The sequence below is a fragment of the Aspergillus brunneoviolaceus genome, assembly GCF_003184695.1.
Source record: "Aspergillus brunneoviolaceus CBS 621.78 unplaced genomic scaffold BO95scaffold_99, whole genome shotgun sequence".
NCBI lineage: Eukaryota > Fungi > Ascomycota > Eurotiomycetes > Eurotiales > Aspergillaceae > Aspergillus > Aspergillus brunneoviolaceus.
The window spans coordinates 18,535-39,571 of record NW_020290829.1 but is presented as its reverse complement, the minus strand read 5'-3'; the positions used below and the strand labels follow the sequence as shown (position 1 = coordinate 39,571).

The 21,037-nt window shown below is 50.6% G+C and overlaps 4 protein-coding genes across 4 annotated transcripts; 2 read left to right on the top strand and 2 right to left on the bottom strand.

Annotated features, from left to right (window-relative positions):
• Nucleotides 1-1,820: 1,820 nt before the first annotated feature.
• On the bottom strand, nt 1,821-2,754 carry BO95DRAFT_424635 (uncharacterized protein; the record flags this gene model as incomplete). The annotated part of the gene is made up of 3 exons (XM_025584678.1): nt 1,821-1,831; nt 1,909-2,286; nt 2,347-2,754. 2 exons carry the CDS (start codon nt 2,752-2,754, stop codon nt 1,963-1,965), a joined length of 732 nt encoding a protein of 243 aa, XP_025437008.1. The 3' UTR covers nt 1,821-1,831; nt 1,909-1,962.
• A 2,662-nt stretch (nt 2,755-5,416) lies between these two features.
• BO95DRAFT_486168 (uncharacterized protein) lies at nt 5,417-6,558 on the top strand (the record flags this gene model as incomplete). The annotated part of the gene is made up of 3 exons (XM_025590441.1): nt 5,417-5,777; nt 5,882-6,187; nt 6,429-6,558. Exons 1-3 carry the CDS (start codon nt 5,554-5,556, stop codon nt 6,556-6,558), a joined length of 660 nt encoding a protein of 219 aa, XP_025437007.1. The 5' UTR covers nt 5,417-5,553.
• An 85-nt stretch (nt 6,559-6,643) lies between these two features.
• Nucleotides 6,644-15,421, bottom strand: BO95DRAFT_518664 (putative ABC bile acid transporter). Its single transcript, XM_025591980.1, has 7 exons — nt 14,990-15,421; nt 14,790-14,930; nt 13,571-14,733; nt 11,458-11,498; nt 11,083-11,388; nt 10,512-11,025; nt 6,644-10,462 (listed from the first exon to the last, which is right to left on the bottom strand). Exons 1-7 carry the CDS (start codon nt 15,148-15,150, stop codon nt 6,891-6,893), a joined length of 5,898 nt encoding a protein of 1,965 aa, XP_025437006.1. The 5' UTR covers nt 15,151-15,421; the 3' UTR covers nt 6,644-6,890.
• A 948-nt stretch (nt 15,422-16,369) lies between these two features.
• Nucleotides 16,370-20,963, top strand: BO95DRAFT_457347 (putative protein kinase; the record flags this gene model as incomplete). The annotated part of the gene is made up of 5 exons (XM_025588469.1): nt 16,370-16,475; nt 16,626-16,749; nt 16,883-20,740; nt 20,774-20,871; nt 20,926-20,963. 5 exons carry the CDS (start codon nt 16,370-16,372, stop codon nt 20,961-20,963), a joined length of 4,224 nt encoding a protein of 1,407 aa, XP_025437005.1.
• Nucleotides 20,964-21,037: the final 74 nt, after the last annotated feature.

Sequence of the window (21,037 nt, the reverse complement as noted above, 5' to 3'; positions counted from 1 at the left end):
AAAAAAAAAAAAAAAAAGAAGAAAAAACAAAAGAAAAAGAAGAGAAAAAAAGAACAAAAGAGAGAAAAAGAGAACAAAAGAGAGAAAAAGAGAAAAAAGCAGAAAAAGAGAACAAAAGGAGAACAAAGGAGAACAAAGCCACATCCATGATGTGCACAGTTCCTGACAGATCTGAAGGTGGCTGAGGTGATGCATGGGAAGAAGCTTCAAGCGCTGGCATTGTCTTGTCGGAAAAGCCTCAACTACAACTCGGACTTCGACGCGGTGAGGATGGCGACTACGAAAGTCAGGACACAATCACCTTCCAACGTTGCTCACCAGCTAATCCTCTTTCACAGAATAGGCCTCAAGTCGTCATCATCATGCTACCGCTCGGCTCCTCACTCATTGCTCCTAACGAACCGAATGTATACTCGAACCCTTCGAAGAGAAAACCTCAGAACGAGACCCTTTGGTATCAGGATATCACCTTTGAACAACTCCCGAGGGCCATTTACTACAATTCATTACAAGTCACACACAATCGGCAAGCTCGTTATGATGTGAGAAACCGGCACATAAGTCCAAGTGACCGAGGTTACAGGCTGCTATGGAAACTGGGCCGAGATCTCCTCGTTCTTGGTTCACTGGCAGCATGAAGCCTTGAATGGTATAATACTACGATTATTCGGCGGATGAGATCGATATGACGAGAACCGTGCCGTCTGTGGGGAGCTCAACTATCTGTGAATGCTGCTGTGGTTTTTGAAACGACCCTCCCAGAATAAGACGATGCGGCTGGCAGCGCAGTGACTTCTGCGGACCTTCGGCTTCTTGATCAAGTCCGATGATCAGATTTTCAGTACGTTGGAAGTGAGATGCAGGATAGATATCTTCCTGCAGACGATGACACCGTCGAGCACTTGGTGGCTGTTGATGCCAAGGCAAGGGAGAGTACACGAGAGGACTACTAGCTCAAGTTGTGGGCTATGTGAATGCGTACCAATGCCTCTACGGCTTTGTCACCACCTACAATGCCGTGGTTTTGGTGAAGCGGGTCAGCAAGTTCAGGTCCATGTGTCTGAGTCATTTTGACATCAGCTAGATTCGATTGAGTTCTTCGTGATGTTGTGACGTCGAGTCCTTGTATAATGCCTGCAGTGATAGCTTTAGTTTCACGAATCTAAGTGCCTGTGAAAGCGTCTTGAAAAGCATTGCAATTCCAGCTGGAGCCGTTGCAGACTTGCCTATTTTAGTATCAATTTCACGGTGAGCGACGAAGCCAGTGTGTAGCCAATACAATGGTATAAGAGAAACAAGTGGTGGGGGACCGCCCAATTGAGCGGAGCAGGCACTACGCATAGTACTCGACTGCCACGTGCAAGAGCAGCGATCCTCTTTTTGACCAGACTCTCCATCTCACATTTCTTGCGAGTGAAATAAGCGAAATATCCTGAGATGCGGAGCCAGACATATTCACCTACTTCGGATTTGACTTCGGGGCCCTGTGTCGTCGAGTAAGTTCACTAAGGCGCGGTGTTCGATGTGTTGACAGGTGGATAGCGTCTTCTACTCGTGCCCACTGACCCTCGACCTTCTTATCATTTTACTATTAATACAGAGAGCTTAAGTAGTTTGTGCGAGCATAGCCTTAGATAATCAAGCAACCCATTGAAGATTGAGCAATTCGGCTTGGAAGCTATCCAAGAGAGACTAAGTAGAAGCTAACGCAGGCAGCAAGTAGGCCGAACCAAGGTGAGGCCTAATGGCGTCTGCGACTGGTAACATGAAATGACACCAATATCAATTGCGGCATGCCGTTCCTCCGAAATTTTGCCCGGGCCAGTCGTCTCTGCCAAATCTGCTTAGCTTACAGCTTTCTTCAAAGACCACAGGTGCAATCACAATGGGCGCGCCGGACCGACTCACCTTATTTCTAGTCTTAGCATTGATACTTTTACCGTCCGTGCTTTCAACATCTGTCTATTCACTGTCCGTGCGTTCAACATATGTCGTTTCACTGTCTATGCTTTCAGCATCGGTGCTGGTGTTGCAATGACTTGAAGCATGAACACGCGCTCGCCTCTGCTCTAACCGAATAATCACCCCCCCAGTTGTTATCACAACCCCCGCGGGAAGTGCCAAACAGCCTGGGAGCCAGTAGGGTCGGGTCGATCGATTCAGCGCCCACATGCAGACCGCGAGGCCCACATTCAAGACGGAACCGAGAATATAGCTCCAGACCACTAGATCCAGCTTATACATCGGAGTCGGTGATGCCCTTAGTACCAGTGCTTCACCTTCCTTCTCAACCTGCTGATGCTGCTGCTGCTGCTGCTGCTGCTGCTTCTCCTCATCCACATCCACCAAGTCTCTGGCAACGGAGGAGGCTTGGTCATCGAGCCTGAACCAGAAATCGTGGATCGAGGCGAGAGTGGCGAACGCTTTCTGGCGCGTGCGGAGCGAGCCGCCCAGTCGCCAGCGGCCCCACAGGTACATGTCCGGAGATCTACAGAATGCAACCGCGAGGCCCGGGAGATAGTTGTGAGCGTACAGGACCTGGGTGGCAATCTCGACCCACTTCTGGCGGGGGGAGTTGTCGGCGTCGCAGGTGGGGTGGCACATTGATTGGGGTGGGTAGCCAAGTAACCAGATGTAAACTCCTAACCAAGCGAGGGAATGCAAAGAGAAGAGTATGATGAAGATCCCTCGGGGTGATGAGGCCCATCGTCGTAAGGCTCGGCCTTTAGCTGTCCAGTAACCCGTAGGGGGCATGTCTCTGAGTTGAGGAGAATGGTACCGAGATAGTTGGGAGAGAGTGAATTTTCGATCAAGCTTCAATTATTTTTCAGTGAGTATCAGGGCAGAAAAAGAAGTAAATGGATGAGGTTGTGGCGATGAGTGACTGTGTGCTGATTCAGAGCAGAATAGAGATACTTGATGGGACAATGTAGAAGAGCAGAATGGAGATGACTCATGTTGTAGAACGATGGTGCGGGCTTAGAGAAGACCTCATGATGACCGAGCCTTGAATAACGCACACGTAAGGACACCGTCCTAGTGGTTTAGGGGTATTCATATCCATGATTGCAAAGCGGGTATCCAAGGGGTGATCGGAGGTTAATTCCGTTCGTATTCGTTTGATGGCATAGCATTGCCATCATATCAGACTTGGACTCGCAAATCGACGTAATGAGCCTGCTGAATATACTGGATCTTATTCGAGGACGGAAGAGGAGGGATAAGAAGAACGGATGTTGCTTAATGTCTTTACTTACTAGCCTCACCGGCCAGATATCAATAGATCTCAGGCGACTTGAATATAAGGACCAGCGATGTAGAAAAGCTCTGCCTTGCTAAGTAGAAACAATCCACTTTCTGGCACTCGAAATTCACATCCTCCGAGTCCCTTGGTAATAGAAAGCGAGTTAAATAAAGATTCTGGGATCGAGGAATGGTTATTTACCTAAACTAGGCAAAAGAGGGGTGGTGGTCGATTGAATGGTCTCTATAGCACCACATCCGTCCTCCGTCGACACCCACGGGTTTCTCACCCCGACTTTTTCCATGCTTGACAAGAAACATGATGAAACCAATACAAGATTTTCTAATTCCGGTGTCATGCTTTATCCATCGAGCTCGACGAAAACCCCATTGATGCGAAGACTCGAAGGTGATGAGAGCGTTGTACCGCTCGGCCTAAGGATTGTCAAGACATCGATCTAGCCTATGGTTTGCTCCAAAGGATCCTGATTCTTGTAAGCACCACGTAAGTCGTTGGTACGTATGCCTTCCGAAAACCCCCATGCTCATAGCTGCTTCCTAACCCTGTCGCCCAGTGTACTGAATTTGGAGAGAAGATCCTGAACGTACAAATCAATTCGCTATTGTCAGAATCAACGTTCCCACGGCTTTGAGGAAAACCACTCTCATGAATCTCATTGTCAATCACCCATTGTAAGACTGAAAACAAGACTTTTTCTACTGTACGTCCAGTTGGGATCAATCCTTCATATCTTTTCTATCTCTGTCTACTCTCTTACTTACTCACTTTTCCACTCTCCTGATCTCTCCCTTTCTTTACTCCTCACGCACCCATGGGCTTTCCAAAAGGCGGGCGGTTAGGTGAGGTACTCAGAGGATTAAACCGGGGTAGATAATTATACATGGATCAGCTAACCTGATTATCTTTTCATCAACCAGACAAGCCTTTTTTTAATGCTACTGTATCTGTGGACGTTCTAAGTCCCAGAGAGCATGCCATCTCAATGCTCGAGCTACGGAAAATTAGTATATACCGCGGTCCCAAAGCGTTTCCTCCGGTCAGGGCCAGGATGTCTCCTATACGCCGATGGGATATGTTTGTCAAGGCCTGCGTCACGACTACCCGTTTTTCGTGAAATCCGATACCTGCAAGATCACAGACAGTATTCTTCCTTCCGGGAAGATTGTGAGTGCTGAGGAGCAAGAAGAGTACTGCGATCGTGACGAGGGATAGGATGAGGCAGACCAGTCTGATCTGTTTTTGACACAAGACCTTCTCAGCATCCATATCGGTATGTCATGTCAAAAAGGCATCACGATAGACGGGAACCGACGTCTCATAAGCAGTATGACGCTGACCGAGGATTTCATTGCACGGCATGTGGGCATTGATAGACATTGCCAACGTGCAGACGTGATCGACAAAACACAAATCCAACAGCGCCTGCGACATCCAGTCCGATTAGAAATACCGCTAGTATGGATGCACAATGACCTTCGGCCCTTGGATGCGAATATATTCCTGGGCCGAACCCGGAGTTATCCATAATCATCGACTACGCCCGGCAAGGATGGTAGCCTGTCGGAGTTGGATCCAGGATGATCTTAGTGAGAAGATAGTTGCAGGCTGGAAACTTGGTTGCTGAATGAGATGGCCTGCTGAGGCTCATCCTTCTTTCTGGAATGTTGTTGATAAACAAAAAAGATGTTATTGTTTGTTATAAGCTGCCATCTATGAATTTTATTAAGATGACGCAGATTGAAGGTGAAGCGCATGTCATCCGAGCAGCGGTGGGTATCCTGGCTTGTCCTCGTTCAACGCATGTTGATAGGGGAAGGGGTGCTACAGGTATCCTTAGATTGAACTACCAAGAATTCTACAGCCTCCTGATGAAAGCTCGGTGGAAGAATGCGGCCCTTTATAGTTAGGTTGTCCGACCCAACCGAACAGAAGTGTTCAATGTTACGAACAACTCGCCAGGGGCCCGCAGAAGAGCCGGTATGTCTATCAAAGTGCCAGGATCATCCGAATGCGCGGCATAGGGTACGAGAGGCCCGGCTCAACTACCTAACTAGTACCTAGTACCGCAGTATGCGCTCCGCAAACCCGTATGGCTTGTCACGGTTCCATCACCTCACCCAGACATCACCTACTACCTCCCCCTCCCAAGGTCTCTGCCCCACCTAACACTCAATAATCTCTTCTTTCCCTTTTCCAACCCCATCCTTTCTGCCGTCATGATCAATCAGTGGTTTCTTTTTCTTCGTCCGTAGCGACACACTTCTGCGAACGATAATTGTACAATCCCCATGATGAGTGACCCGGCGTCCGATGAGCCCGAGGGCTTTCCCTCACTGGAGGAAGAGACACTACAACACCTCGAAGGGAAGGTGTATATCGTCGGCGCCAACGAGTACGGTCTAACCCGTCTCGTTGGGGAAAGCATGAACGTCTACCACCGATTGCGACGCGCAGTGTTTTGGGCGACCAGGAACAGCGACGGCCTCGAGGTGGTCGTCAAATTCTTTATTGAGTGCAACTTTCCAACTCCCCCCCTTCCTTGTTCTGTCTGACAGACAACTCTTGAGTATTTTAAGATATCCAGAAGCTAACCTGAGAGACACCATGGCAATCTAGACAACACCCCATCCTCACCACCGTGAACCCACATCGGGGCATCTTCAACCGTCTCGGGCGCACCGCAATCGAAGACGAATTCCAAGCACTCGAGGCCGCGGAAAACGTGAACGGCGTCCCCCACATTCTCGATCGTAGTCGCAGCGGCGGCGAGGTGGTGCAAGGCCCGGAGTTTGAGTATTCCGGGGGCAAGCTGGACATCGTGGCTATGACCCGGCTGCCTGGATATCCGCTGAATTCCTTTGAAGGGCGGCTTGAGCCGTGGGAAGTGGATCATGTCAAGGGTGAAGTGCTGCGGATTGTCAGGTAAGTAGATACACAATGTGAGGCCCAATTTACCGGACCTCACAGTTGCTCCTCATGCTCGATGGTGCTGGATTTGGCTAATACTAGAGGTTGACTTGGGGCAGGGAGCTGAGACAACGAGGCCGGGCGTATGTCGACGGCGACCCGGACAAGGTTATTTTCGACAGACGCAGGCTGCAAGTGTATGGAAGGGTTGTTGTTTTCTAAATCTGCCACGATGTTGTGACTAACTCATGGACAGGGGGATTTGCTCTCTCGGACGCGCATATCCCACCTCTCATCGCGGGTTCCCTATCAGCGAGAACACCAATGTTATCGAGCAGTTGGGGAGGGATATTTGGTGGTTTTACGGACAAGCTCGAGGTTCTTGATGCCGTACATTCTAATAGCTTTTGCTTTGCAACTGTTGATCGACTCTTTTGTTGGTCCTTGCGGTATGCTAATGCGGATGAAAACCTCTTTATTGAGTACGGACGCGGTTCTCTTTACCTGTAGATGACCCCCGCGGCTAGAGACATGATGGGAAGTGTCATCATGATCACGCCCCTTAATCGCATGACCTTCTTGGTACGGACTGTTCAGTGCTTGCCATAGCTTACTCCAAGCTCAGATACCTACTTCAAACTCTTCTTCCTTTCTATCGGTCTAGCTATGGGAAATGCTTCGTGGCAGAAAAGGCGGATTCCTTCACCAAGATTCCACCTCACATATCCCGAACATACCCCTGCTCCGACACCCCTCCCTTATCCAGAACAATATAATACTCCGCATCCTTGATCGCCTCCAGCCGATGCGCGATGGTCACCACCGTCGACTCCCTCATCTCCTCGCGCAGGATCTGCTGGATCTCCAACGAGCTTTCATGGTCGATCGACGCCGTCGCTTCGTCCAGGATGACGATGGGACTGCGCCGCAGCACCGCCCGCGTGAGCCCGATCAGCTGCCGTTCGCCCTGGCTCAGATTGCTGCCTCCGGCTTCCACGGGCGTCTCGAGACTCCAGCCGTGGCGGCTGCAGACGCGCTTGAGCACCTCGGCGCATTCGGCGTCGGAGTACTCCCCCGTCGGATCGAGGTTGAGCCGAATGCTCCCGGGGAAGAGGACAGGGTCCTGCGCGACGAACGTGACGCGGGACCGCAGCGCTTGCGTTGCGACCTGCGCGATGTCCAGGCCGTCGACGAGGATGCGCCCGGATTCGGGCCGCACGACGCTGAGCATGGCGACGGCCAGCGTGGACTTGCCGCTGCCGGTGCGCCCAATGATGGCCGTTGTGGAGCCGCCGGGGATGCGCAGGGAGATGTTGCGGAGCGAAGGGTCGAGGTGCGGCGCGTAGCGGATCGTCACGTCCTCGACGACGATGTCCTGGCCGAATTTGGGCCACGAGGCCGGAGGATCGATTGTGCCGGGGGGTTCTTGCTCCACGTGCAGCAGTTCGTCCACTCGCTCGACCGATACAAAGTCCATTTGGAGCTGGCCGTACTGCTTGCACAGGGCATGGGTGGAGGTTACGAAGTTGTTGGCCGCGATCAGGACGAAGGCTGCTAGGCCGGGGCTGACGCTGGTGTAGAGAGCGAGGACGGTAAGGCAGAAGGTCGAGACCGCGGAAAGGCTCTCGAACCGGTACATGAGCCAGCTTTGCAGTGACCAGTAGAAGTGGTCCATGCCCTGGAACTTGTCGACGACGGCGATGACACGGTCCTGGAAGCGGCTCTCGGCGTGGAAGGCGCGCACGGTGGTTAGGCCATGAAGCAGTTCACCGAAGTTGGAGATTAGTGGACTCAGCGATACCATCTCCAGACGTCGCAAGCTCTGCGAGGTGGGGAGGAATCGTCGGAAGATGAGAACAAAGGCTGCGGTGAGCAGGAGCGAGAACCCGAGGAATGTCGGAGTCACAGTTGCGATAACGGCTATCGAGGACACCCAGGTGATGGCTTGGAATGCGATCATTTGGAACTGTTCGCTGATGTTGCCGTCGACCACTCCAATGTCAGAAGTAAGTCGATTCATCAGGCGACCCACGGGTGTGACATCGAAGAATCGGAACGTGGCGTTGCTCACTCGTACCATCACCTCCTCGAACAGCGTTCGGCCGGCGCAGTAGACGATCACCAACATCAGAAGCTGTGCGAGCAGAAGCATCAGCGACTGGAAGCCGGTAATGAGCAAGAATGCTACCAACCAGGGTTTCACATTCTCTTCTGGCGCGGGGAAGCCATCAAATGGGTCCCGCGGCGCCCAGTGGATGTTGTTTGCCATCGTCGAGGCGGTAGTTAGTTCCGCACTGGAAGTCACACGGTTGAGGTTCGATTGTCCGAAGAACAAGAGTATCTGCTTGTATGCCTCTCCCCACTCCTTGAGAAACCATGACTGGCCAACGGAAGACAGGCGATAGATTGTCAATACCGCAAAGAGGGCGAGCCACCAGCGGTATTTGCCAGCTTGGATGTACTTCCAATATACTCGTGCCTGCACTCCCCATTCTGCTCTATGTTCTTCTTCTATGAATTTCGTGGGAATTGCAGCAGAGGCATCTTCAAGAGCAACTTTACCCTCGTTGGCAGTTTCTGTGCTTTCTGACGGAGCGCTTTCCTGGTCATCGCTGCCATGAGACGACACATTCTGGTTAATTTCTACCGTGGCCTTCCCATTTTCGATGCGAACAATCTGGTCAGCAATCTCACCGACTAGGTGGGTTCTGTGGGTGACAAGAACCACAGTCCGGTTGCGCATTAGCGGACCCAAGAAGCATTTATGAACAACTGTCTCTGCTGTATTATGGTCTAAGGCTGAAAGAGGGTCGTCAAGTAGCAGTATCCTAGCCGAGCTATACATTGCCCGTGCCAGAGCCACCCGTGCCTTCTGACCCCCAGAGAGACCTATTCCATTCTCACCCACAAAAGACAGGTCACCATGCTTGAAGTTAGAGAGATCCGGTATAAGTGCACAGGCATCTAGCACCAGCTTGTAACGCTGCTCATCAAACGGCGAAGAGAACAGAATGTTGTCCCTGATACTCATGCTCTGCAGCCACGGGGTCTGAGCACAGAACCCGACCATTTCATTTGGGAGATGGGAGATTCCTTCCAGTCTATCCAGCTCGCCCAGTAGGGCTTGGAGCAAAGCTGTCTTGCCAGATCCCACCTTACCGTGGACAACGGTCAGACCTTGAGGCACGTCCAGGTTGAGATCGGAAAGCACAGGTGATAATTTCCCGGGCCAGGCAAAGGTACATGATTCCAGTTTGATGAGAGAGGCGCAGTCAGCAGCAAGTGGCGTGTTCTCTTTATCAGGCTCTGCCATGAAGTCCTCGATTCTCTCCATAGCAATCGAGGCGTTTATGAGCACAGTGATGAGACTCGGGATATCCCTCAGTCGGGTTTCCAGCATTGTAAACAGCTGAAGAGCAGGAAAGATGATATCGATGCGCAGCGGGTTTCCAGCCAAGAAGGTGTAGGCGTATAATGCGACCACAGGGAACAGCCCACTAGCAAGGGTGTTGATGAAGCGAATCAGCACATTCCAAAGACTAGTGACAATTCGCAGGTTCAACTCGGACTGTCTGGCGTCCATTACCTGACGGAGCCAATGGTTCTGCCAACCGTACCAACGCAAATGTCGCAGAGCCTCAACAAATTGAGAAGATATCTGAAGCCGGGTGTCTGTTGCTAGGCGACGTACACGTTCCCAACGAAGAAGTGTACGAGTGATGAACGCGTTAAGCGTTTGGGCAACCAAAATGGCTATAACTCCCAAGAAGCATGACGGCCCGAGGAGCTTCCAGACGAGAACGGTCGCAATGATAAGCCCCAGCGGTTTGTCAATCAGGGAGTCAATTTCCCAGAATCTCTGCGCGACTTCGTAGACGTCTCCACGTAATAGATTGAAGATTTTGCCCATGGACGCTGTTTTCTTAATCTTCTCCTTGCGCGTTACCCTCTTGGAGCGCGAGAAGGGCCACCACCACCTCTTTGATTGGCGATTCGATTCTGTATCATCATCCGTTTCTTCGGAGGGCTCGGATCCATCTTCCTTCTCGCTTATCTCCTGATCAAAGACGTTCTTTCTCGAAAGTGCCTTCTCATAAACCATCATGATCATCTCGCCTCTACTCCGTTCGTAGGCACGTCTCCCGTACCACAGATTGAGAACCTGGGCCTGCGCTAGCACCAGGCGAAGCATCAGACTCAGCAATGCATAGGTCAAGGCCGGTCTATTGGACGTGCCTCGATCCTTCATCGCCTGCAACAATTGCTGGAGCAAGACAGGGGTCGAGAAATCTGCAAATTTAGTCAGCGACGCGCAGCCCCTCATTGACAGGTTACCAACCACAGAGCATCTGCACGATGGAGATTGTCGTTATTATTAGCACGTCAATTGCATTCGCTTGAAGTAGCCTTCCCAGCACGGATCCTTTCAATTGCCGGAACTTCTCGTGCAGTCTGCGATGCTGAAACTCGTACCCCAGAAACCACACATCTTCCTCCTGCAATTGTTTGTTCTTGCCTACAGAAATTAATGGAGCCATCCAAGACACGCTCAGAAACTGCCAAAGTCGCAAGTTGTCCTCTGGGCTGCGCAAGTCGCTGGATGGCACTTGACCAACGGCGCTGATGTCGTCCTGCGGAAGACTATGGCGGCGAAAGGGCATTGCAAGGATGACCGTACAGCCGGCCAAAGCAGCAGCAGCAGCCACATGGCGTGTGAAGAGTCTAGAGACATTATACACATCATCATTGATGAGATATGCGGACTCGACCACCAATGCACTCAGGAAAAAGGAAAGCAGGGATGTAGGGCACGATCTCGGGCGCAGCACTGCAACCATGGCAGCAGCCACAGCCTGGTCCCTTGTCAGCGGGGCGGAGTTTCATCGCGAACCATTGCTTTTTCGACGTACCCAGGAGACAGGGAGTACGGTGCTTATCAAAGGCCCGCCGAGGATAACACTGATCAGTTCAGCTAGGAATCCAATCATCGAGATGGCGAACAGGGCTACAACCCAGCCAACACGCTGCGGTGGCCGTTCTATGGGCAGCTCTATCGATGCTGGCTGCTCCTGAATGAAGGTATTCATCCATTTTGGGCATCTTATCAAAGCTCCATGTGATAGTAAGTGGCTCAGTGCAATGATCAAAATAACGATCGCTGGTGCAAGAGAGAGGTACTCCAAGGCACAGAGCGACGGCCGCGCATGGGGAGAGTCCTGAGGCGGAATATGTCAACAACGGACATTCGATACATGCATGTCAGATTAGAATTCAGAAGAGCTTACCCACAGCCAATGACAGGAACTAGCATCTCCATTATTCATGTCTATCAGCATCAGAATTGACCACCTAAAGACTGGGTTTGGGTAACACAAGACACTTAGAGGAAGTAGTAAGCCATCCAGGTCTCTCATCTCACCTTAGGCTAAGACGCTAAAACGGCGGACTCCGCACCGCCTTTTGTTCATGCCTCAGGCACTATATCCGAAAACAGACTAGCAGAAGGATGGTGAGCGGGGCGTAACTTAGAGGGGGGGTGAGAACACTCCCCCACTACAACACTTTTGATATAATCCTAGTAGCGACTATTGAGGTTAGAATAAACTCAACTCCTAATATTACTTATCATCTTATTCTTATTCTCAAGATCAGACCTTAAGTCAATATCATGATAATACTGTTTATCTCTACTTTCTTAAATCCTTTTTAAGAGATACACCACAATAGAAAATGTCAGTATAAACATAAGAACTAGGAGACTCATTACCTCAATAAAGTTTGATGAATATACCTCAACCCCTGACTCAATGGACTTTTGTCAGAACTTAAGTATCGAAGGAAAAGTTCTAAATGTATTTTTAGTCGGATATAAGCAACAACAACCACAATCCATCTTACTGGTTCCCAAACCATTGAGTTAATTCAGCCTTAACCAGCTCTATCTTGCACTGCTCTATACAGGCCATTTTATGGGATTTAGAATTCTTTGAAGCAATCAATTAGCTAGATTAGTACTTCAATATTTCTTAAAATAAGTAGCATAATATCTTTATCAGATTATAAGTCTTTATTTATTAGCTCTGGCAGCCCCACCAACACAGATCTAAATCATAGAAAAAACAATATTACCACTTGAATCTAACTGTCACAAAGCACCTTCAGGTGCGCATTCCAAGGGACAGCCGTTGAATCATTAGCTAAAGGACTAGGATGTAAAGCCGATGGCTTTACACTGCGTACACTATATAAGGTTGTATCGATCAGGCATCTAGTGGTTCTTCGGGTGCTGAGCACTTTGCCTGTAATTGGAAAAAACTATATTATAGACTTGAAAGTTAGTCTTAGGCCTTACAGAAGTCCAAAAGAGAAATCGTTGTACTACTTAGATCTTATAGAACCCTCAGAACAGAATCTTTGTATACTGTAGTATATACATAGTCCAGATCTTCGGCTTGACAAACATTCTCGGCTAGATCAGTACCTTAATATTCTTTTGGCCGAGCAGTGCAACGTTCTCATCATAATTATAAAGGCACTTGAACAGCCGTATAAATAGACCAGGAACAGCTGTATAGATGCTCTTGTCTAGCTGTGAAATTAGGCCGTCAAAGCTGTAATATAGACCTTCGGCTACTCAAAAATTGCTTAGGAAGATATAAGTATAGGCCCTCCTGGGCCCGCCATAGGCGCTGCCTGCAGGTCAGGCCCTTGTGTAAGTAGTCCTCCAGACAGGGTATGGTTATTGTTCCAAAGCACGTATGTGCTGCGTCCTACAAGAAACTGGCCATTCGGGGACAATTGATCCGCTTTTCAAACATACTGATTAGCTGCTTGGATAGCCTGCCAAGCACAAATCATATAATCTATATTTGTTATTGCTGTTATCCGCTAGTCTTGATAGTGTGAGGCCTTGCTCGCCACAGCTATTACAGTTGCAAAAACTACCACAGCTGCGAGGACTGCTAGGACTGCTACTGCCGTGAGCACTGCCACAGCCGCAACTTCTGACGTGATTTCTTGCTCGTAGGAATAGTTCTATTCGCACAAATCGCCTTACTCGCACGATTCCTTGCATGCCTTGGCCGAGAGCTGATCGCCAAGCATATAAGAAAAATTACTTGGTTTCTTGTCTCCTGTAAGTGGGGTGAGTCCCAAGAGCATTCTTGTTCAGAAAGTGAAACAGTGAATTATAGTCACGTGATATCAGTGTCATTGCGAATTTGCATTAATGCTGATCCGAGCTTTAAAAGGAGATTAAGAACTTCACCTTCACCGGATCTATGAACTTCATACGCAAACCTCATCATCAGTACGTCTCATCATTTGTCGTCTGTTGCTGACCAGCCGGCATACTAGTTCTGTGTACCATTCGAACCCAGCGCCGCCTTCTCCACTCACCCATTCCTCCGGTATTACCTCTTTCTTCATAATCGTGCGAGGCACGTTCCTTGCCCTTCTTGGCAGAAGCTTTTCTATCACTGGCTGTGTTGTCATCCGCGACAAAAGCAGGAGGCAGATCCCAGACCCAGCCCCCGATCTCTCCACCGGCTGTTTGATCTTCAGAAGCGCCCCCCGGTACCTCGAAGCCAACCCCCGTGATCATGCGCTCGACCACCCACTCGCGACAGTCTAGATCCAGCTCCCACTTTTTGCTCTTCCATGCCCAACCGCTTGGAGGTTGGACGTCCTCGAAAAACCGGCACCCTTTGGGACGGTCGCCTGCGATGCGAAGTGGCGAGAGTGGGTCGTATGGCATCGGACTGAACAGGAAATGGTCCCACTGAGATTCGGCATATGGTGCCAGGGAGCGATACTGAATCTCAAAGATTTCGACCTCGCGTTCTTCAGTGTCAGAATCCAGAGAGATATTAGCCAATGATCTCATCAAGGACATGGCACTAGAGGAGGAAGCGGGTAGTGGAACCCCAGCAGCGTTTGCCGCGCTCCTGAGTTGCTTTTCGGCCATGGATTCCGTTCCCGCAGGTTGCTGTGAGAGGTCCGCTGTGATAGCCTGGACAAAATGGTGAAAACGAGGGTGCAGGGAGAATATAGCTAGATTACCGCCAGCCAGGAAGACCAAGCGCCAAGGAACAAGATGGGCAGTCAAGAACAAAAGAGCGGCAATGAGCAGACACAGTAAGAAAACCGCTGACGAAAGCTTCTCGTCGGAGAAATTGGTCACAGGTGCAAAGGCCGAGACCATGGCGTCGTGGGCGTCGGAGAAGTCCGCCATGCAATTCTGCAAGTCTCGCATATTCACGAAGAAGTCCTTCGAGGTCTCTGAGGCTGGCTTGATGGTTTTCGCAGGTGCCAGTGCCGGGCCATCGTAAGAGTAGTAAGGCATGATACTTGAGGTTGACGTTGAAGGAGGGGGAGGGTGCCGCGCAAGGAATGCAGGCACCATGATGAAGAATAGAAGAATGGAGATCGGAATCAGTACGAAGAGGTGTGGGTTCAGACAGATGAACGAATAGATGAAGAGGAACGAAAGCGTGTGGGAGGCTTTTTTCCAGCTGAACAGACGCTCAACCTGGATTTGAAACGTAAAGACAATTCCAATTCTGCATTGATCCTTAGCATCTTCTGTAGATTAAAACTGGGAGGTTTAGTATTGTACCTTGCATTGAACCTGCGAAAGTTGTTTGCCATGAGAGGTAGGCTGAAGGCTGGCCGCTTGGGGTCTGCGGCGAGAGACTTGTCGCCGCCTGACAACGATTCCTTATCGGCATCTTCTGTAGGCACTACCTGCTCCAGGATCCTTTGAACAGATGGATTAGGGAAAGTCTGAGAGCATTGCGAATGGATCAAAGAACATACTTGGAGAATAGCCTGTCCTGCAGAGACCGCCCAACCCCCGAGACTGATTGCTTGTGCCCCCGAGCTCGCGGATGCTTGGTATCATGTTTCTGCTTGTCGGAGAATATGACAGGTATAGGCTCATCGCGATTGACAATGGGTTCTGCGATAGTATCATCCATGACGATCCATCAACGAGGACTCTTCTGCTGTGGTCAAGTCAAATCAAGTAGAAGGAGCATCTCCAAGGGGGGTGGTGTGTGTGGAGAAAGGAAAGAGTGAGGTCACAAGTGAAGTCGCAGCAGCAGAAGCACATGCATGGCTGGATGCCCAGATTTTGGGGTCACTGAGCTTATCGGCGGGAGCTTGTATTGTAACTATGGATAGGGTCAGTGACAGTCAGTCACGGGTGGTATTGCGCAATACGACCATTACGTAGAGCAGTAGAATAGGACGGAGTGAATGACGGATGACGGTAGGTTAACTTACTAACTACTGCAGTGAGCAGATTACGGAGTACCATCGGGGCGATCCCGCCAAAATGGTAACTAAGTGAGTGGGTGTTTGGGCTGTTTGCAGCCATGGAAGCAGGCAAAAAGGAGCAGGGGGGCACAACTAAAGAGGTTTCTGAATGGGTCCCGGGCTCGAAATTGTTTACCACCTCTTTATTTTTCCAGTTCCATTCATATCAATCCTTCCTCTCTCGGTCTCTTTTTTCTCCCAACACACTTCCATCCCTCCCCCCCACTTACTGTCTCAGGCATAGAAGTATAGGGGATTCTCATTGTTGACCTGTACTCTTTTTCTCTTCTTCTGTCACATCACCCATTCATTCTTTTTTTCTTAAACCACCTTCCTATTCTCACCCGTGTCGGGCACACTCCGTGTTTGCTCTTTCTCATTTGGAGTGGTTGCTCAGGTGTACTGTACACAAGCCCGTACGTAACTTTCTTCGACGCCAAGTCTGGCAAAGAACAACCTACTGCTGCCCCAGGCAGAGTTTCTTCTCTGCAGAACATCACCCATCTTTTCTTTGGGATTTTTGCCCGAAAAGGGGCCCCCAGAACGGCTTTCGCAGACAGAGCTTTCATCTGTGGTTTCGACTCGATCTAATCGATTACCAGATTCCTTCGTCGCCCAGCCCGCAGCAGACACCGCTGTTCTTGACCCCCGCAATGGACCGGTAGCAACCGTTGATGGGTCGCGCGACGGTGTTGATCAGGGTTCTGCTTGGTTTGGACACCGAAAAAAAAATTAAATAACATTCGCCTTCTACTCCTGAATGCCATTGCGATTGGGTTTGCCCTTGCATCCCCCCGCTAACTCGTTTCCCCAACCTCTCGCCTCCGGTTGATCTACCTACCTGCCGTCCGGAGCTCTCCCGGTCGCAGTTCGAGGATGATGCCGGAAAATCCATCTTTTCAAGACACTCCAGGAAAGGGGCACTTGCGCAAAGTCCAATCGAGGTCTTCGAGCCCTTCTAGAAATGACGGCTCATGTCCAGAAGGTAAAATTGCTTGACCAAGATCGGAATCGTCGTTATCGCTTGCAGGTGGTTCTCTGTTGACCACGGCTAACCCATTGTCACTCGCTTGAACAGAAGGACCCACGCGCAGACGGTTGCAAAAGCACTCTTCGACCTCTTTCCTTTCCGAAGCTTCGTCCCACTCGTCCAAATCCATTGCCGCAACCCGAACAAGTGTAATGAACCGGAGGAGGTTGTCTATTCGCGATCAGAAAGCGCCGCAAGGCCCGCGACCGCAGGATCCTTCACGAACAAGGTATAATCGCCTCAAGCTCTCTGTTGCCTCTCCCCCCACATTCCCGCTATTTTAACTTCAATTGTGAAACCTTTGGCCTCCAGCTTTAAGATTTCCGATCACGCATGTTGATACTAATTTGAACAACATGTAGCAATACACCCGGCTCGTTCTTCCACTCCGGAAACTCCTCGATCGATTCCACAAATGACTCAACGCAGAGCAACAATTCCCGCATTAGCCTACGATCTACCAGTGTCGGAAATTTAGCGAAGCCAGACTACAATCAAATGCCCTCCCAAAGTACCGAGTTCCTTTCCTCGGTCAACTTCGATGACATGCAGAATAGTATTGTGGGAGAATCGCAGCTGAAGTACTTCCCCGTGCCTGGAAACACTGGTTCGGGGTATGAGCCCGCTTGGACGAATGGCAGTACCAATGGGGAGGGTACACGCTCCAGGAGCAATTCTATCCGGCGGAAAAGCGTGGTTAATTCGTCCAGCGAATCGGTATCATCTCGTCCATCAGCGACTTCTACTACGACAGGTCGTAATCGTCGCCAAAGCCTTGCTCAACAAGCGGGCCCGAATGGTACAGCTTCGCGTGCCCCGAGGAAGTCCATAGGCCCGGTCTCATTGCCATCCACCGTGACCGGGAGACGACAGAGCTTGTCTGCGAGGAAAGCGAGCGCGGATACCACTCGTACAGAGCAGACCAGCTATCTCCGTCCCCGCACGCAGCAATTCGATCTCGGTCGAACCGAAGGTACGAAGCTTTCCAGCAAAGCGCGGAGTATCAAGGCAAAGTCGCTTCAGCCACCGTTGCGAGAGCCCCACGAGAAATACTTGACAGCGTCTGGCCCAGCAGAATATTCTCGGTCATCATCGACTAATGCAGTTCGAACACCAGTTAAAAACGCGGCAGCCGCTCCCAATACTCCAGCCTCGTCCTGCAAAAGAGTCTCGGTCATGCCGCCACATGTACATGGTCTTGGAGCCCGTACCATAAGCCCTACCGATGCTCGTCGGGCTAAACGTATGTCAACAGCTCCTTCGGCGCACCCTACGCCCTTTACCCCTCCGACCCAAACAGAGCCCATGCCTGTCCGACCTCGCTCGTCCGCGCAATCGCCGTCGCATATACCTCGAAAGAGCGTTACTCCGTCCTCAAACCGAACCACCCCTGACCCGAATCGCAAGTCGTACAGTTCCGGCCTGTCGCTCTCATCAACCACAACCTACAATTCCGTAAGAAATTCAGCTGGCTCATTGCAAAACCGCCTATCTCACAGCTCGTCAACGTCCCGATTACCTACTCCCAAGACCCGCTCCGAACCGAACCCGCCTGATGAGGAGGTCCCACCTGTTCCTGCGATCCCGAAAGCCTATGAATCCCCTAAGGGTGATTTTGAGCCGCCAAATTATGTTACTCCGCGCAAGCCAAGCTTAAACATGGAAACAGGCTCCAAACCTAAATTCGAGTCAGAACCGGATAACAACATTTCAACGGAGGACGCCCCCAAGACAAGAGAAGGACGCGCGATGAAGACTCCTGAAGCCAAGCCTAGAACCTCCGCGCTTCTTGGGAAAAGGAATCTTCAACCTCTCAAACTACCACCTTTGAATCTGCTTCCCCTTGGCACACCCATGACAACCAAGATCGAGGCATTGAGAGATCGTGAAGATGATCTGACAGTTCACACGCCATCCGCTCAGATCGCATCCAAGACACCGAGTACTCCTCTGACTGCCTCGAAGGCCAACTTTTTCTCGACAGTCGAGGATGATGATCTTTTGGCAGTTACACAAGCGAGAAGCAGCACTTCACATTTTGCGCTGAGTACTTCATCAACTGCCTCAGCCTTGCGAACTGTGAGCGGCTCCAGTGCTCTTGCAGGGTTCGACAACACGCCGACTAATGCAAGGACGGTGTCGCCTTATGTTGCATATAGCCTTCCGAAAAGCAACAGTGAACATACGAACTTGAATCAGAAAAACAGTGACGACTATTCGCCCAAAGCGATTCAGTCGTACAAAATGACAGGTCCTCGACCTCAAACACAGTCTTCTGCTTTCTCATCGAACGCGGAGACGATCAGTCAGCTCTCAACGCCCTCCGACCCGGACAATAACAGTATATCGAGCTCATCCCTTCGCAACAAGATCACAATGACCCGGAAGCGAAGCAGCTCTAAGACTCAGACAGGAGTTGAAGCCAGCAGCGATCCCGTCAAACATGACCCAATGCCACCCCCGAAGATTCCCACATCCTCGACTTGGAACAACCTCACTAGTATCAAGACTTCCAGCCCCACGCTTAAACCAAGCTATCTCAAGTCCCGACGGCAAGCATCTGTCTCGAAAGCCTCTGGCCAGACACTGAGGAAGCCTAGCTTCAGCAGTGAGCAGAGTCTTGCCTTGGAACCGAGCCCATCCAATGACTCCACTGACAGTGACCCTCCCGTTCCTCAGCATCGGACTGCAAGCTCAATCTTTTCGCCGGTTCACAGAATCATCAGTTCGGCTAAGTCCAGCGTGGCTTCTACTCCAGCTCCCCCGCCTACCAGCGATCCCAACGTTGACCCCGATATTCGTATTGCTGACGAAGAGATGCGCAAACTTGGCAGTAAACGCAAAGACTTTGAGACGGCCGCCAAGAATCTGGATGATCTGCGTCGCAAAGCTAGTCCCAAGGAGCGTGTGAGCCCAGCGCAGGCCCTAAGGATCGCAAACTTGAATATCTTCGAGCGAGGAGAGATCATCGACTTCAAAGATGTCTATTTCTGTGGCACCCAAAATGCCAAGAAACACGTTGGTGATCTATCCGTCCAAGCGAATTTTGGCTACGACGACGACCGCGGCGACTACAATATCGTCATTGGGGATCATCTGGCATACCGCTATGAAGTGATCGATGTTCTCGGTAAAGGAAGCTTTGGTCAGGTAGTGCGATGCATTGACCACAAAACGGGAGGTCTTGTTGCAGTCAAGATCATCCGCAATAAGAAACGTTTCCACCAGCAAGCCTTGATCGAAGTCAACCTTCTTCAGAAACTGAAGGAGTGGGACCCTCAGCGTCGGCATAACGTGGTCAACTTCACCCAAAGCTTTTATTTCCGTGGCCATCTTTGCATCTCCACCGAGTTGTTGGGAATGAATTTGTACGAATTCATCAAAGCTCACGATTTCAAGGGCTTCAGTCTCAAGCTCATCCGCCGCTTCACTAAACAAATGCTGAACACTTTGGTGCTATTGCAGGCGAAGAAGGTCATTCATTGTGATCTGAAGCCGGAGAACATCTTGCTGTGTCACCCGTTGAGCTCTGACATTCGGGTCATTGATTTCGGCTCCAGTTGCTTCGAGAATGAGAAAGTGTATACATATATCCAGAGTCGATTCTACCGTTCTCCCGAAGTCATTCTTGGCATGTCATACGGTATGCCCATTGACATGTGGAGTGTAGGGTGCATCCTTGCCGAGCTGTTTACTGGCTACCCTATCTTCCCAGGCGAAAATGAGCAGGAACAGCTTGCCTGCATAATGGAGGTGTTCGGACCTCCGGAGAAGCATTTGATCGAGAAGAGTACTCGCAAGAAGCTGTTCTTTGACTCGTTGGGCAAACCGAGGCTTACGGTTTCTTCGAAGGGCCGAAGGCGTCGTCCCAGCTCCAAGGAGCTCCGGCAGGTCCTGAAGTGTGACGATGAAGCCTTCCTTGACTTTATAGCCCGCTGCCTTCGGTGGGATCCCGCTCGTCGGATGAGTCCTCAAGACGCGCTTCGTCACGAGTTCATCACTGGTATCAAGCTGGCTTCGCGTCCGAGGCAATATACTTTGACGAACAATTCTCCAGCCAAGCGGGTGATCTCTTCCAACCCGTCCCTAGGGCGTCCTCTTCCAGAGCCACCTGTGGCCGGCCTGAAAGGCGGCACTCTCGCCCGCACTCGAGACGCCTCGGGCACCTCCCCGATCAAGCCCGCTGGCAAGCGTCACTCGACTGTGAGCGGAATTCCACCGTCGACGCCCGCCAAACGGAACACGAGTATTAGCACAGGCACTCCTGGGTCCGCTTTACCCCGTGTTGCGGCTAGAAGTATCAGTGGTAAGCCTGATCTCGCAACAGCGGCGGCTGTGACCAGCCTGGTAAGTGGATCTTTCATTGTGAAACACCAAACATCTCTCAGAATGGCGACTAACTCAGTTCATAGAGGACCAAGTGATGCAGGCAATTTCATCTAGATCTTTTTCCTTCTCCTTTCTGCCTCGCTTCTTTGCATATCTGTAATAATAATTGTTTGATTACCAAGGTTGCA